The sequence below is a fragment of the Nannospalax galili genome, unplaced genomic scaffold (genome assembly GCF_000622305.1).
Source record: "Nannospalax galili isolate Female #2095 unplaced genomic scaffold, S.galili_v1.0 scaffold553, whole genome shotgun sequence".
In the NCBI taxonomy this organism is placed as follows: domain Eukaryota; kingdom Metazoa; phylum Chordata; class Mammalia; order Rodentia; family Spalacidae; genus Nannospalax; species Nannospalax galili.
In genome coordinates this window covers 5,881,086-5,898,547 of record NW_008336313.1, presented here as the reverse complement: position 1 = coordinate 5,898,547, position 17,462 = coordinate 5,881,086, and the positions used below count along the sequence as shown (strand labels likewise).

The following is a 17,462-nucleotide window of genomic DNA, read 5'->3' as shown; positions in this document are numbered from 1 at the left end:
AGTCCAGCCCTGTCCATCCAGGTTCTGTCCAAGATGCAGGCTGCAATACAGAGGACTCCAGAAAAAGTCCTGTGATCTGAGGACATTGCACTTCACCATCATATGCTTGGAGATATTCTGACAAATACTGCAGGAGCCTACAACATGAAATGATCTACTTCACCTAGGAGAATGGGGGAGTGTCACAGAGGCTAGGACATCTAGGATTGATCTTACAGTCAGATAAGCAGCAGACTGCTAGGCAGAGAAGGAAGAAAAAGCAGTCTCATAGAGAGCAGCAGGAAAGCTAGAGTCTGGAAAGAGATTCCAGGGGCTGTAACTAAGCAAATACAAATGACTCCTTTCTCTTTTGATTCTGAAATGGAGAGAGAGAAAAAAAGCACCTAATAATTAGGTATATAATAATATAAACATTTGCTTTGTTATATACATGTTTAAAATACATATACCATTCAGCAAATTGAACTTTGGTGGGGGGCATTACTATTTTTAAGAGTTAAAATGGGGAAAAATGTTCACCTGTTAGGTGACAAGAAACCAATTTCTATAAGTGTGCCAGAATAATTTTTCTCCATCTCAAGAACAGTTAGTCTTCAGTCTATTCATTACTTTCTTTTTATAGTATTTTTATTTAATAAAACCTATTAAGACTACCATACAAATCTCTTTACTTATGCTTTTATCTTTTAACTGATCAATTTTTATATTGCTGACATCCCTTCTTCACCATTTGCTCATTTAAAAATTCATAGTATGTGAGCTATGTCTCCAGGGGAAATGTCTATAAAATTTGTTACAGCTGGCAAATGTGTATGAGTCAGTGATAGCACATGACTAAATGCTTCACAGAAAATAAAATTTGTTTCTGTAGTAAGCAGAACTGTTTAAATGTTATTTATTTTTATGTTTCAAAGAAAATATATTGTGAAGTGCTGCATTGATTTAGAACGCAACAATGTCTGTGTACACGCTGTAGAAGGAAAATTTATGAAACCTTTGCACAACTCCTTTAATTGAATTTTCCAAATCTCTCACCACACACAAATAATCAATATCTTCTGCAGAGAAAACCAGTCAGAATTATTACAGTCTTTCTTTTCAATTTTGTTGTCATCAGCACATAGAGAACACCTGGATATTTGCACTGTCTGCTAGCAAGTTATTTACACCTCTTAAACACATAATTGCTATTAAGTGAGTCCAAATGTATAATCTTAACATTTGCTACAGATTTTAGACAAAAGAAAAATTGTCATACTTTAAGTAAAACATAAAAAGTTTCAATCATGGAAGAAAATTATTTCAAAGGCTTTGAAAAGTAATAAACCTGTTTGGTTTTCCTTAAACCTGAGACAAATCTCAAGTAAGCATTTTCAGCAGTTGATAAGTATTCCCCAAACAGTGATGACTCGCATGAAATGAGCACCAGCAATCGCAGCAGCAACGGTTATGACCCATGGATAGCATGTATGATGACTGAATCCATACCAGGGCGAGGCGACAGTGTATATTAATGTGTTTGTGCTACCAAAATTAATAGCTGCATTTTTAAAATCTCCAAATAAACCCAGAAGAGCATAAGGGAAGTTTTAAGAGAGAGTCTTTAAGCTCATGTCCAAACTTCAAACCTGTTCATTTTAAATATGAAGCATCTGCTTGAAAAAAAGATACTGTTTAATGCTAAGCTACAACATAAAAACCAAAAGGGCAGTAGTCTCGGGGGAGTAAAATTATTTAGCTGGTATGATGAGTGCTGTTTCAAGATTGAGGGGAGGGGAAGAGGAGCAGCCTTATGTTCAAAAAATACTTCAGTGGGTGGTTAGAATGATAGGCAGTATCAACCTATTTTATAGTCTTAATACAAAAGGGGTTTAAATTTGTCCTGCACTCTTAAGAATTTGGTAACTTTAAAGTCCTATAACCAAGAAAATTTTTATATTGTAAGTTAACTAAAGAACACAGCCTTTATACTTTTTTTTTAAACACCAGAGCTAGAAATTCTGAAATACTCTCTATTACAAATAGCTGAACAATCAACTTTTTTGAAGACTGTAAAGTTCAGATGGTTATACTGCATTTGAAATATGAATTCTGCAGCCTACACAGTTATTCTCAAAACATAAAATATGTTTTGGACTGAAACTAAGTGTCTAGATTTCATATCTTGGCAACTGCTCTACAATTTGCTTACATTCCTTTCAAAAACATTTTGTTTACTGGAAGTTCTAGTCACAGACAAACAATGGTGGCATTTTTTAATATCTCCAGAAAAATGAAAATGCCAGGTGCTGCAGAATGCCATCTATTGACTAAGGAATATCACATCGAGTTGTTTTTAGCAAAGGTTGATTATGTAAAGCAAATCCATTTCATGCCTTACCATGTGATGATATTGTGACATTCCATCTGCCTCAGCCCACTGAATAGTCATGTTTTAAGTCTTGAGCATAACAAATTTTAAATAATTATGAAAATTCACATCCAAATTTAACAGAAGAATCACTTCATTATTTTCTTAATAGTCATAAAGCCAATATTATTAAAGAAAGTGAAGTTAGGCCTACATCCTGAGTAACTGAAAGAAAGAAGCCTTCCTTTAAGACACTTGCATTCAGCAGGGGAGAACCTGTTACTCACATAGTCTAAAACAAGGCATTCTGATTCATAAGGTCTGGTTCTTATGAAAAGCTTAGCATACCTTTCCAAATTATTGTGGATGTTTTAAATTTCCCTCAAGTTAAATAAAGCCCTAACAGGTGTATAAAATGTCTATTTTATAATTCTGTTCCTGTTATAGGGACAGCAGGTGACACTCACTAAAGGGAACTAGTGCTAAGATAAAGAAATCCAACTAAAAGACCACCTTGAAAGGATGATGACAGCATAAATGTTGCAATTCTCTTGCAGTTGTCCATTGTAATTAAGAAAAATTTAGAAGAATTTGAAGGACAAGAAGATTGGTTACTGTGACCATCCATTACCACTTTAGGGACACCTGTTGACAGTGAAACAAGTCACTGGCCCATTCCCATTTTTATAATTACCTAAATGAAACAAACTCACTACATATTATAAGGGATAAGATTTTAAAATATGATTTTTAATGCTATAAAGATTCACAAAATGTTTTAAAATTTAAACAAATCTGAATAATAGTATAGTAACAGAAAAAAGTAAAGTAGAAATTTTCATAAGAAGCTCAAAGCCAAATCTTAAAATAAGGAGTATACAAGGCAAATTAGTTTGAGATGTCAAAAAAGATTGGCAAATGCTTCTCAAAATCAATGTGTGAATAAGAAGGGGTGAGAGATGTTAACTTAGTAAAAGAAATTGTGTGTTGTGTGCATATGTGTTGGTGTTTGTATTAATTTGTTTGGAAAATGTTCTTTACAATGATTTAAGGACCAGCAAGATGGCTCAGTGGGTGAAGGTGCTTGCTACCAAGCCTGATGGCCTGAGTTCAATCTCCAGGATCATGGTGGAGAGAACTGACCTCTGTAAGTTGTTCTCTAACCTCGACATGTGCACCATGACACATCCCCCCAAATTAATTAAATGTAACGATTTTAAAAATTATGAGAACTTTTCCCTTCATTTCTCAAAACTTAGTATATGCCAATGGTATTGTTTAATTCCAATTATTAATAGTTCTAGGAAAGTCTAGATTTAATAAACATACCATTGGCACAGAATATATAGAAGAAAGATTTCTTCTAATTGGGAAATATTTAAATTTCATAGTCTAAATCTTGTCAGGTTAGGAAATTGGAACCTTGACACACTACTCAGGCTACACAGTGCTCAAGTAGGAGAGAAGCAATCCCAGGCTTTTTCCTAAAAAGTTTCCCTTGCAGTTCTTGGGGTGTGAAGGCTAATCCTGGGTGTCAACTTGACTGGATCTGGGATTAACTGAAATGAGATCTTCTTGATTGGATCATCTGAAGCTGGAAGACACACCCTAAATGTGGGTGTTACCTTCTGGTGGCAGTCCGTATAAAAGGCAATGGCAGAGGAGAATGGCAGGCTTCTTGCTGCTTGCCTTCTCTCTCACTGGTGAGCTCGTCTTGCAGCTGTAGACTGAAGACTAGCTGATCTTTTGGAACTTGTGAGACCTTCAGCGCCAGATAGGGACTACTGAGACATCCAGCCTCGTGGACTGAGCGACTACGGATTCTCAGCCTCTCCAGTGTGGTGCAGCCATTGTGGGACTACTCGGACTCTATCCTGTGAGCTAAGCTGATAAATCTCTATACATATATATTCATTCTACTGGTTCTGTTTCTTTGGAGAACCCTGACATGGGGTCACAGCAGACCTGAGAAACTCAGGAAGCCTGCTTCCCACCCCTTTCCACAAGAGCCTTGGGGACATCCCCCCCCCCCCCCCCCCCCCGCCCCATGGCTGCTGCTCTGCTAGTGACCCAGCTGGCCCTGGATCTGACTGGAGGTCTGGTACTTTCCGCTGCAAGCTTACTGTTGAATCTCCTAAACCCAGCCTAACATATTAGAATGGCTGACCTAGTGTCAGTTATATTAATATAATCTGAAAGCTGGCTGATTTAATAGTTTTAGGAAGAAACAACATGAAAACATGGTAAGGCCAGACTTCTGAGGTCATGCTGACTTTAGTTGGATTCCCTGCTCTGTGACTCAAGTGGCAGTGTCTTTGGGCAAGTTAGTTACTTAGTTTTTTTTTGTTGTTGTTTCTTTTTTGGTTTTTGTTTATTGTTTATAATGACAATGAAATAACTATCTTGCAGTAGTGCTGTAAAGGTCTGCTGAGTCTAGGACTGGGAACACAGAAATGAGCAGTTCTCAGTAAGTGGTAGTCATTGGTATTTAAGGACAGTAGACTAAAACATGGCTAGTCAAGGCCTAACTCCACTGCAAGATTGCTGAGTGGCAGTCATGTCAGTATATTAAAATAATTAATTGTACAACAGAGTTAGTCATAAAGGAGAACACATCTGCTGCTTAGTATGTGGCCAGAGTGGCACTCAACTGAAGCAGCCCAAGGATGACATTTTAAAAAGACCCCTGCCCTCTGTGAACCACACATTCAGAAAACTCACAGAAGTGTCAAGGGATTATATGCTGAAACCTGGTCAACAGACTACCTCTAGTTTGTGGGAAAGAAAATGAATTAGAACGACTCAGTATTTAGCAAGTGGCAACCTGGTTAGAGTAAGGGACTGCAGAAGAATACAGACAGCTTCCAAGCAGCACGTGACATCTGAAGGGCTGTCCAGTAGCATTTACAACCGGACCTCTAAAAAGGTGTGATCAGAATCTATGACCCAACCTCTGAAGGACTGCCCACTGACAGGAGCAAAATCTGAGACCTGACCTTGCAATGGATTTGCCCAGGGCTGCCACAGGGAGGTCAGAAAGGAATGCTGTAAGTGGAGGTTGGAACCAGCAAGCAGGTGAAAGACCACATTTTCACTGTGCCCTAATTTAGCTCTTTCATTATTTATTCTTAATTTCATACTCAAAGCCAGTTTAGCAGTCTAGCTCTGTCCTGCTTCATTTTCTCTCTGTCTCTCTCCCCTCCTCTCTTCTTCTCCCCTCCCTTCTCTTCCCCTCCTCCTCTCTCCTCTCCCCTCCCCCACTCACCCTCCCACCTGAATTCATATTTAACAGTTATATGCACCTGCTGGGGTATATGCTCCTAAGCAGCAAGAATAACAGTCTGAAGAGTGATTTTTTTCAGAAAATAAAAAAGGACCCTTAGAACAGGTGGTACTGCCTGACCACCCCCCCATCCCCAAGATGTACCATATTTCAAGATTTGTATTTCTGTCCCCCAGGGAGAGGAGCAGCATCCTGGAAGGGGGGTAGGGTCAGGCAGCCCCAAACCATCCTGCCTTATTGGCCACTTTATAAACTCAGATATTTCACACTACAGGCACCCACTGCCACTGCCGTAACCATCACTGCTGTGACCCCTACAGTCCAGAAGGCAGACTGAGCCATCTACGTGCCCATGGGGCTCTGAGTCCCCAGTCCCATCCTCTCTCAGTTGTGGTCAAAGTCTTCTTCCTCAGCATCATGAAGCTGACTGGATAAGGTTGTGACAGTTTAAGGATCATAGCCTTGCCCTGCCTCTCAGTAGAGTCCTTGCTACTCTCCCAGCTTCAGGAAGTGTCCTCCTTTACCATGTCTTCATCATACAGTGCATCTGAGAACATCCTAGCAGGTTCTGGGTGTCCTAATGTCACCAGGGGATGGAGACAACAGAGCACTGGTAGCTCCTTTTGCTATTCACACAGGTATTTACCAGTTTTACTCACATTGTCAGCACTGTAGCATCCACTCTGAGAGAAGTCTAAATGATAATTACAGACTAGCAGACAGCTGTCATGAGGGATCAAACTAATATACTAGATGCTGTGTGCTGTTCATTCAGGTTGGAAGCTATCCAATCAAATAACACTTGCTGGTTACTGCAGTAGCTGCCTGCTAAGCTCAAAGGTGAGCACCCCCTGGCTTCAGCCTCTTCCCCCAAGGTATAATCTACCTTCTTTTTCATTGAGTAAAGATACCTTTTAGTTGAGCTCAACCTCTTTGCTACAGCATCCCCACCTTTTTTTGGGACAGACACTCTGCATAGATCCAAGATCTCCGCAACAAGGAAGTAGCTTTCCCCCATGGGCCTGAGGAGCTCTCCCATAGACACTCCAACCGTGCAGATGAGTGTTACCAGTTTTGCCAGGCAGCATATGAAGGATGTCAATTTCATGCCCTTAGCCAATTCCAGAACTTCATACATATTGGGCAGTGAAAAGGTGCCCTGTGCAGACCAATTGCTGCAGCAGCAACCCCCCCCCATATATATTCATGAGCAAGGTGCTGCACTCCAGCATGGACTCGATGCCATGTTGTGCAAAGCAATGAAGTGCAGTTCCTGCACACACTGCACTGCTCCCTTTATGTCGTGGAGATGGAGCTACTCATCAGCGATGGCTGTGGATTTTTTCCCCAGCTCATCCTCAGATAGTGTGGCCTTCTGGGGCTCACTAGGGACAGGGTGGCTTCCTGTTTCACAGCAAACTGCTCGTATCCTTTGTGAGGTCAGGTGCCTTGAGTAGCTGGAAAGGCAGCTCTCTACTCTGCTCACCTGCTTCTGTGCTAAAGCTTTGCTTGGGACAGGTGTCCCTGTGCAATCAAGCGCATCACCCCCCACCCCTCACTCTGCTCTAGGGAGACCCAATGTCCTTAGCTTTCTTGCCTCATTTCCGGCCCAAGCTGCTCCTCTATGTACTCACTCTGCTACTACTGCTTGTGGAAGGACTGAAGAGCAACTCAAGGCACCAGCAGCAGGAGGAGCTTCTGCTGCTGGCTGTGGGCTAGGCTGAAGGTAAGACAAGCAGACCTCAGAGCTTGCTGGCCAGCAAATCTAGCCAACTGGTAAACTCTGAATTCAATGAGACACTGTTTCAAAAGATGGAAAATGATAGACAAAGACCCTGATGTTGACCTCTGGCCTTCAAATGAACATGCATACAAGTGTACACACACACACACACACACACACACACACACACACACACACCCTGCACATATACATACTGTCTTGGTTTGTTTCTTCATTGCTGTGACAAAATACTCTGACCAATACCAACTTGGGGAGGAAAAGGTTTATTCAGCTTACATCTCCCAGGTCACAGTTCATCAGAGAGCCCAAGGTAGGAACTCAGGGCAGGAACCTGGAAACAGGAGCTGGAGCACAGGCCATGGAGGAATGCTGCTTACTGACTTCCTCCCCTGGCCCCTGCTCAGCCTGCTTTCTTATGCAACACAGGCCCACCTGCCCAGGGGTGGCACCACCCACATCACTCAACAATCAAGAACATGCCTCATGGACATGGTCACAGGTCAGTCCAATGAAGGCAATTCCCCAATTGAGGCTCCCTCAACCCAGGTGTGTCAAGTTGACACAAGCTGTCCAGCACACATACACTACACAGCCATATGATAAACAAAAAAGAAACAAGGAAGTCAGTACAGGATATGAAAGTGGAATTCAAAGAAGAAACACAACAACCAAAATACCAGAAATGAAAAGCTCACTAATTCAAATAAAAAACGCCACAGAAAGCCTCACCAAGGGAATGGATCAAGGGGAGGACAGAATATCAAGGCTCGAAGATAAGGTAGATATATTGGAACATTCAGAGAATGACAAAGATAATAAAGTATGAACATAATGTACAAGATTATCAGACTCTATGGAAAGAACAAAGCTACAAATCATGCAAGGGCATAGAGAAAGGCAAAGATTTTCATGTAAAAGGAATAGAAAACATTTTTAATAAGATTGCAGAGTAGTTCCCATATCTAGGGAAAGAGATATTCATTCAGGTACAGGAGACATTTAGAACACCAAACAGACAAGAACAGAGAAGAATTTTCCTACATCATACTATAGTTAAAACACTAAAGATATGGAACAAAGTATATTGTAAGCTATAAGAAACATCAAGTCACATAAAAGGCAGGTACATCAGAATAACAGCACATTTCTCAACCAAATTTTAAAAGCCAGGAGGGCTCGGAATATGTTCCAAGCTCTGAAAGACAACCAACCTAGACTACTATGTACAGCAAAACTGTCTGTCATAATTGAAGGAGAAAGAAAAAAATTTCCATGATGCAAAAGGCTTATGGAATTTATGGCACCCTCCCAGCTCCATGGTCTTTCAGAAGCTCCCTGGTCTGACACAGAGCTCTCCTAGTCCCAGTCTGTCTGGGCCAGACCAGGCATATGAGGGCTGGTGTTCTAAACAAGACACTTGAAGGAATCCTTCGGACTAAAGAATAAAAGATAAACACATCTATGAGGCGACAGGAAGGAAGAGACCACATTAGAATAATAGTTTAGCAAATGAAGGATAGGAAAACACTACAAAATGACAGGAATAAATATATTCCTTTTAATAATAATTCTGAATATTAGTGGTTTCAGTTCCCCAATGAAAAGATACAGGCTGGCATATGGAAGTAAAAATATGATCCATCTATTTGTTGCCTCTAAGAAACACACCCCACCACCAAACTGGTGTTAGGGGTAAAGGAGATGGCTCAATGAGTAAGGCACTTGCCATGAAAGCATGAAGACTAGAATTTGGATTCCTAGCACCCATGTAAATGCTGGGAGGATGCAGTAGTAATCCCTGTGCTTAGAAGACAGACAGGAGGGACCCTGGGTGTAAGCTAGCGAACTAGACTAGATAAGAAGGTGAATTTTGGTTCAAGTGAGAGAGCCTGCTCAATGTGTATGGTAGAAAGCAATCAAGGAAGCCACCCAACATCAAACTCCGGCCTCCACACATACACATGTACCCATGCATGCGTATGTGCCCCCACACATAAGATCACATGTATACCCATACATGCACATCACACATGTGCCAAAAAAAAAGAAACAAGGACGTGTCATTGTTTCAGTATCTGAGAAACTAGTTTCAAATAAAAATTAGAAGAGATAAAGATTAGTTGATTGACTAAACCAACAATCCATCAGGAAGACATTACAATTTTAAACATATATGCACTAAATGAGTGTACCTAATTTCACAAAACAAATACTACTACATGTAGACTCAGATTAACTCCAACACAGTAATACTGGGTAACATCAATACCTCACTCTCACCAATAGACAGGCCATCCTGACAAAAATAAACAGATAAACAGCTGAGTTAAATGCCATCATAGATCAAATGGACCTAACAGGCTTCTACAGAGCATTCAACCAAACACTGAAGAATATACATTCTCCTCAGCATCCTATGGAATTTTCTCTAAGATTATATAACAGTATAAAGGAAATTGTAAGAAGTACAAGAAAATTGAAATAATTTCCAATATTTTTATCTGACCACAATGTAATAAAACTTGAAATCAACATGCAAATCTATAGAGCCTACTCAAACTCATAGAGATTGATCAACACACTACGGAATGATGAATGGCTCATTGACAAAATCAATCCAATGAAAATGAAAACACAACATCACCTATAGGATACAATGAAATCAATTCTAATAGGGAAGTTTATAATTATAGGAAAAAATGGAGAGACATCAAATAGCATAATAATGTTGGAATAAATGAACAAGCTAAAACCAAAGACACGTCTAAAGAATAAGATCAGGGCAGGAATTAGTGAAAGGAAAGTTTTTAAAAAAAGCAAAACAAAAATAATACAAAGGCTCAATTAAACAAAGAATTAGTTCTTTGAAAAGGTAAACAAGATTGACAAACCTTTAGCCAAATTCACTAAAAGATAAGACCCCAAATTAATAAAATTATAGATGAAAAGGGAGATATTACAACAAATACCAATGAAATTCAGAAAATCATTAGGACATATGTTTTATTAAATTGAAAGGAAAAACCTAAAAGAGAGGAATCTTTAGACAAATATGATTTACTAAAATTAATGATTCATCAAGGCCCAGAGGGATTCACTGCTGATTTCTACTAGATCATTGAAGAAAAACTAACACTAATCCTTCTCAAACTATTTCAGAAGATCAAAAAGGAAGGAAAGCTACCAAACTCTTTTTTATAAAGCTGGTGTCAAAACCAGAAAAAGACCAAAAAATGAAAAAAAATTAAATATATTTACTAATTTTTATTTTCTATGTATGAGTGTATTGCCTGCATGTGTGTAAGTGCATCTGTGTCACGCAGTGCCCACAGAGGTCAGAAGAAAGCATATGATCCCTTGGAACTGGAGTCACAGATGGATGTTAGCCACCACATAGGTGCTGGGAACTGTACCTGGGTCCTCTGCAAGAGCAATCAGTGCTCCTAACCGCTGAGCCATCCCAAATTTAAAGACAATCTCCCTGATGAAAAAAGACATAAAAATTCTCAATAAAATACTTGTAAACGACTCAAGAATATATCCAAAAAAATCAATCACCATGATCAAGTGGCTTTGTTTCATAGATGCAAGGACAGTTAAAATCAATAAATGTAATAATATATCACATAAATGAACTCAAAGACAGAAATCATCTCATCATCTCAAAAGATGCAAAAAAGAATTTTTAAGGGGGAATTCTGACAAAATTCCATATCCCTTCATGATAAAAGCCCTGAAGACATTAGGAATAGAAAGAACACATCTCAACATAATCAAGTCTGTATATGACAAATTTATAGGCAATATTATACTAAACGGAGAAAACAAAGCATTTTTACTAATATGAGGAACAAGACTATTTCTACAGTGTTTTTCAACTTAGTGCTTGAAGACTTTGCTAGAGCAGTAAGACAAAGAAATACAAGGCATAGAAATAGGAAATGGAGAAGTCAAGCAATCCTTATTATCAAACGACATGATTTTGTGCATAAGAGACCTTAAAGACACCACCAGAAAACTCTTGTATCTGACACTTTCAGGAAAGTGGCAGAACAAAATTAGCATACAAAACCCAGTAGCCTTCCAATATTCTAATAACAAACATACTGAGGAAAAAAAAAAAAAAACAATCAGGAAAACAACTGCAATCACAATTGTCTAAAAATAGAAAAGAATCTTGGAATAAATTTAACAAAGGAAATGAAAGACCTCTACAATAAAAACTTTCAAACACTGAAGAAATAAATTAAAGAAAAACCTAGAAAATGGAAAGACCTCCCATATTCATGGATTAGTAGAATATTGTGAAAATGGCTACCATATCAAATAAAATCCAGAATCAGTGCAATACCCATGAAAATTCTAATGTCATTCTTCACATAAATAGAAAAAATCCATTAAAATTCATATGGAAGCACAAAAGACCCCAGATAGCCAAAACAATTCTAAGCAAAGAGAATAATGCTGGAGGTACCATTATATTTGATTTCAAGTTACACTACAGAGCTATAGCAGCAAAGCCAGCATGGTACTGACATGCAAACAGATATGTAGATCAATGGAATAAAATAGCAGACCCAGATATAATTCCATACAACTATAGCTACCTGATATTTGACAAAAATGCAAAAAAATATACATTGGTGAAAAGATAGATTTGTCAACAAATAGTGCTAAAAAAAAAAAAAAAAACCCCTTGGATATCGATGTTAGAAAAATGAAAACTAGATCTTTCTTACCCTGTATAAAAATCAACTCGGAACCCCTCCATCCTAAACAAACAAAAATCAACTCCAAATGGATCAAAGACATATTAGACCTGAAACTCTGAAACTATTTGTGGAAAACTTAAGAGAAAGCACTTCAAGATATAGACATAGGCAACCAGTCTTTGAATAGAATTCCAGTCACCAAGGAAATAATGCCAAGAACTGACAAAAGGAACCATGAAATTGAAACTCTGCATAGCAAAACAATTGAGTGAAGAGCCAGCTTACAGAATGTGAGAAAATCTTTGCTAGCTGTAATATCTGTCAGAGGATTAATATCTAGAATAAAAAAGAACTCAAAAAACTAAAGAAGAAATCAAACAACCCAATCAGTGGGCTAATGAAATTAATGAAAAGCTCTCAAAAGATGAAATACAAATGCCCAAAAAACATAATAAAATGTTTAACCTCACTAGACATCAGATAAATGCAGCTCAAAACTAATATTCTATCTCCCCAGTCACAATGGCAGTCATAAGAAGACAACTAATGGTAAATGTTGGTGAAGATGTGGACAGAAGGGAACCCTTATGCACTACTGGAGGGAATGTAAATTAGTCCAGCCACTATGGAAACCATTATGGAGAGTTCTCAAAAAACTAATAATAGATCTATCATGTGACTCAGCTATACCACTCCTGGACTCCAACTCAACGTATCACAGAACATTTGCATATCATTTGGCACTATTCACAATAGCAAAATTGTGGAACCAATGTAAATGTCCAACAATAGGAGATGGATAAAGAAAAGTTTTTATATATACATACATATATATATATATATATATATATGGAATTTTTTCAGCCATAAAGAAGAATGACGTTATTTTGTTTGCAGGAAGATAAATGCAACTGGGGTCATTCTTAGAAAGACAAATATTGTGTGTGTTATCTCAACTGTGACTCCTAGATTTTATACAGAAATATAAGATCGTGTATGCATAAATAACATGAAAGTAGAAATGAAACCATTTAGGGGAACAAAGGGGACTAATGGGAAGGGTAGGGGAGAAACGGATGATAAGGGGTTAAACTCAACAGACAATATATACTTGTATCAAAATGTCCTTATTAACACAGTACTGTACACAAAATAAAACTTTAAAAAAGAATGAGTAAATTGAATGTATTGTGTATCAAACATATATTTATATGCACTCAAAAATATGCATAGGCTATACACATTTAATTTTTTTACAGTTTGGGTACATAATTGAAATCATACTGTAAATAGTCATTAGAATCTTCTAAAAAGACTTTACCTATTAATTTTTAAAAAATATGTATGAGCTGGGCGTGGTGGCACATGCCTTTAATCCTAGCAATTGGGAGTCAGAGGCAGGTGGATCTACATAGTGAGTTCCAGGCCAGCTGGGGCTACAGGGAGACCCTGTCTCAAAAAGACCAGGAAAAAAAAAAAAAGTATATATGAGTGTTTTGCCTGCATGTATGTAAGTGGACCACTTGCATGCAATGCCTGTGGAGGTCAGAAAAGGGTGTTGGATCTCCTGAAACTGCAGTTACAGATGGCTGTTAGCCGCCATTTGGGTGCTGGGAACCAAACCTGGGTCCTCTGCAAGAGTAATCAGTGCTCTAAAGTGTTGAGCCATCTCTCCAGCCTCTTAAAAGAGGACTCTTAATGGCTACAACAAATTGTTTTTTATGACTATATCATAATTTACTTAGCTTAAATGTTATGTTTGGGCATGTATAAAATTTCCTTCATTAAAAGCTGGGCGTGGTGGTGCACACCTGTAATCCCAGCACTTGGGAGGCAGAGGCAGGCGGATCTCTGTGAGTTCAAGGCCAGCCTGGTCTACATAGTGAGTTCCAGGACATCTGGGGCTACAGGGAGACCTTGCTTCAAAAAGACAAAAAAACAAAACAAAACAACAAAACATTAAAAAACACATACTTATGCAGCGCATGGTGCACACACCTTTAATCCCAGTACTTGGAGGCAGAGACAGGCAGATCTCTGTGAGATCAATGCCAATCTGCTCTACATAATGAGTTCCAGGTCAGCTGGGGCCATGGGGAGACCGTGTCTCAGAAAACAAACAAACAAACAAGCAAAAAAAAGCACACATACTCAAATGAATGCTTATATCATCAAAAAAAGTATAAGACTATTCATAGCAGTCCTCCTGGTCCATAGGGAGAAGAAAAAAGGACAAATCATATTATTTGCAAGAAAAGGCATGGAAGTGGAGATAATCATGTTAAATCAAATAGCCCTTAGAAAGATAATCACTATGTATTTTCATATGCAGAATCTAGAGAAAAAATAATAAAGGTGACATGTAAATAGAAGGGAGACTATTCAGGACACATGACACACTCTCTGGCCTCTACATGTATGCACACACCTGCACACAGGCACATATACCTACATATACATAGATAAAAGAAAGGCACGGTGTGGGGTAAGATAGGGTAATACATGTGCATCAATATTCTATGATCAGTGGTGGAAATATTTTAAATTTAGAAATTGCTAACTTAGTTTACCATAGTATGAAATGCTCAGACATATAAGTTCTTAGTAGATCAAATGTCAAAAGATCATGAATGATTTGAAAGTTTCCAGGTCACTGGCTACTTTTAATGCTTTAAAATATGTTCCACTACTGATCATAGAATATTAAGGCACTGTTGGCTCTTAGTTGTTTATATTTTGAAAAAGAAATTATAATAAAAAGACAAATTGTTTTTCAAAAGGCATTTAAAAATTCAATCATCAGGGAAGTTGACTTCACCACAATGTTCTTCTCTTAAATGTAATACAAAAATTATGAAACAAAATTAATGGTTTTTAAAAATAATACAGCCTTCTTCTGGCCTCAGTGCAATATGGAAGCATTTCTTTATGTAGTGAACTAAAATACAATCCTACCTTTGTGAGGGCGTTTTGAACTCTTCTTTTCAAACAGTTTTTGTTTTGTTACACTTGTCACTAAAAGAGAAAAAAACACATTACTCCAGCCATACCACTTGGGCATATACCCAAAAGACTCTACACCTTACTATAGAAATATCTATTCATTGTGTCCATTGATGCCCTTTCATAATAGCCAAGAATCAGAAACAATCTAGATGTCCGTCAACTGATGGATAATGAAGGTGTGGTACATATGCACAATAGAGTATTATTCAGCTCTTTAAAAATGAAATTATGGGGCTGGAGAGAAGGCTCAGCAGCAGTTAAGAGCACTGACTGCTCTTGCAGAGGACACAGGTTCGATTCCCAGCACCCACATGGCGGCTACAAACCATCCTTAACTCCAGTTTGAGGGGAATCCGAAGCCCTCTTATGACCTCTGCAGCACTGCACAACATGGGTGCACTCGCATACATGCAGGCAATACACTCACAAACATAAAATAAAATAATAAAATATTTTAAAAAATTAAAATTAAAAAAATGAAATTATGAAATTTGCAGGTAAATGGATCAAACTGGAAACAAACATTCTGAAGGAGGTAACCCAGACCCAGAAAGACAAACATCACATATTCTTTCTCTTAGCTGGATGATAGCTTTGAAATCTTAGATATGCGTGGTTCAATTTGAAAATCCAAAGAGGTCAAAAAGTAATAAACTGCCATAGGTTTCAGGGAGGCTCACTGGGAAGGAGGTAGAATGCAATGATATAATTGGGAAAAAGGGAATAATAAAGTAGGAAGGGCTAAAGGGGGTGGGAATGGAAGGGCAGGGCAAAGGGAGGAGTTACAGGGACGGACAACTAACACCAAAGGCCTTTAGAAAAAGCCATATAGAAACCCACCATTACAGACACTACTTAAAGTATGTACATATACATTATAAAAGGAGATTAAGTTACCTTCTAACAAGGGGACAGTGTCCCTACTAGACACCATAGACTTGCAAAGTAAAAGTATGATGCCAGGATGGACTCCTTTTGAAGCTGTTGACCAGGCATTCCACAGATCCTCAAACAATACTGGCCATTGCCCTGCTCTTGGTAACTCAACAAACTTCATGGTAAAACCCTATTGCTGGGGGCCTAGAGAGATGGCTCAATGGTTAAGAGCACTGACTGCTCTTGCAGAGGACCCGGGTTCAATTCCCAGCACCCACATGGTGGCTACGAACCATCCTTAACTCCAGTTCCCGGGTATCCGAAGCCCTCTTCTGATCTCCACAGCATTGCATGACACGGGTGCACTCACATAGATGCAGGCAATAGACTTGTACACATAAAATAAAAATAATAAAGTATTTTAAAAAACTATTTTTAAAAAACCCTATTGCTGAAGACACTATATATATGAACTGTAGGACAAATAAGGAGAAATCAACTGGTACTAACTCCAAAGCCTAATCTCTATTGTCTTGCTTCCACAGTGGTGGAAGGTGCTATGCAAGCTACCTGAAGAGAAAATTTAGCATGAACTTTCCCCAGCTGTGAACCCTATGAGCTACAAGAATGGGCTTGGAAGATATGCCCACTAGTTCAGAAGCAATATGAATATTATAGGAGTAACTATTTTCAAATTATATTTAATGTCTGCTTAAAAGGATAGAGCCCATACCTGATATTGATATCAGGCCTAGAAGCCTGAGGCTGGACAGCTCACTGGCCATGGGAGAAAGCCTAATACAACTATTCTGCTAAACAGAGTATTAGACTGACTCCTAATGACTTATTGTTATATCCATAAATTAATGAATCTCTCAACTCTCACAAGAGAAGCTTCCTTATATAGAAGATGGTGATTAACACAGAGACCTACAACTGGCCAACATGCAGAGAATAAGAGGTTGCAGACTGCTTATCCCTCAATAGGACACCTATATTAAACGTCTGCCTCCCAAGACTCAGGGATCATTGCAGAAGAGGGGGTAGAAAGATTCTAAGAGCCAGAGAAAGTGAATGAGTATAAGGAAACAGTTTCCCAGACATCTATCCAATCAGTTACTCATATGAACTCACAGCAATGCTGATAGCATGGACAAGTCCAAGGTAAGTTAAAGGCAGACAAAATCCTGGCATAGACAGGGCAAAGTGAGTAAGAAACTTCAACTATCTGAGGAACAAGTGGCAACCAATGACTGATGGGAGGGGCAGATTCAGTCTCATGTAAGTGTGAGGCTCTTTATTTATTTATTTATTTTTATTTATTATTTTTATTTTATGTGTATGCATGTATTGCCTGCATGTAGGTAAGTGCACTAATGTGCAATGCCCGTGGAGGACAGAAGAGGCTGTCGGATCCCCTAGGACTGGATTTTTGGACAGTTGTTAGCTGCCATGTGGGTGCTGAGATTCGAACCTGGGTCTTCTGTAAGA

At 38.6% G+C, this 17,462-nt stretch overlaps 1 protein-coding gene across 1 annotated transcript in view; it reads right to left on the bottom strand.

The window, feature by feature from the left end:
• Positions 1–17,462, bottom strand: part of Itgb3bp (integrin subunit beta 3 binding protein) — a 61,261-nt gene that overhangs the window by 6,060 nt on the left and 37,739 nt on the right. The window contains exon 7 of the mRNA XM_008831077.2: positions 15,045–15,104. Within this exon, the coding sequence (XP_008829299.1) occupies positions 15,045–15,104 (60 nt within the window). The remainder of the gene's footprint in view (positions 1–15,044; positions 15,105–17,462) is intronic.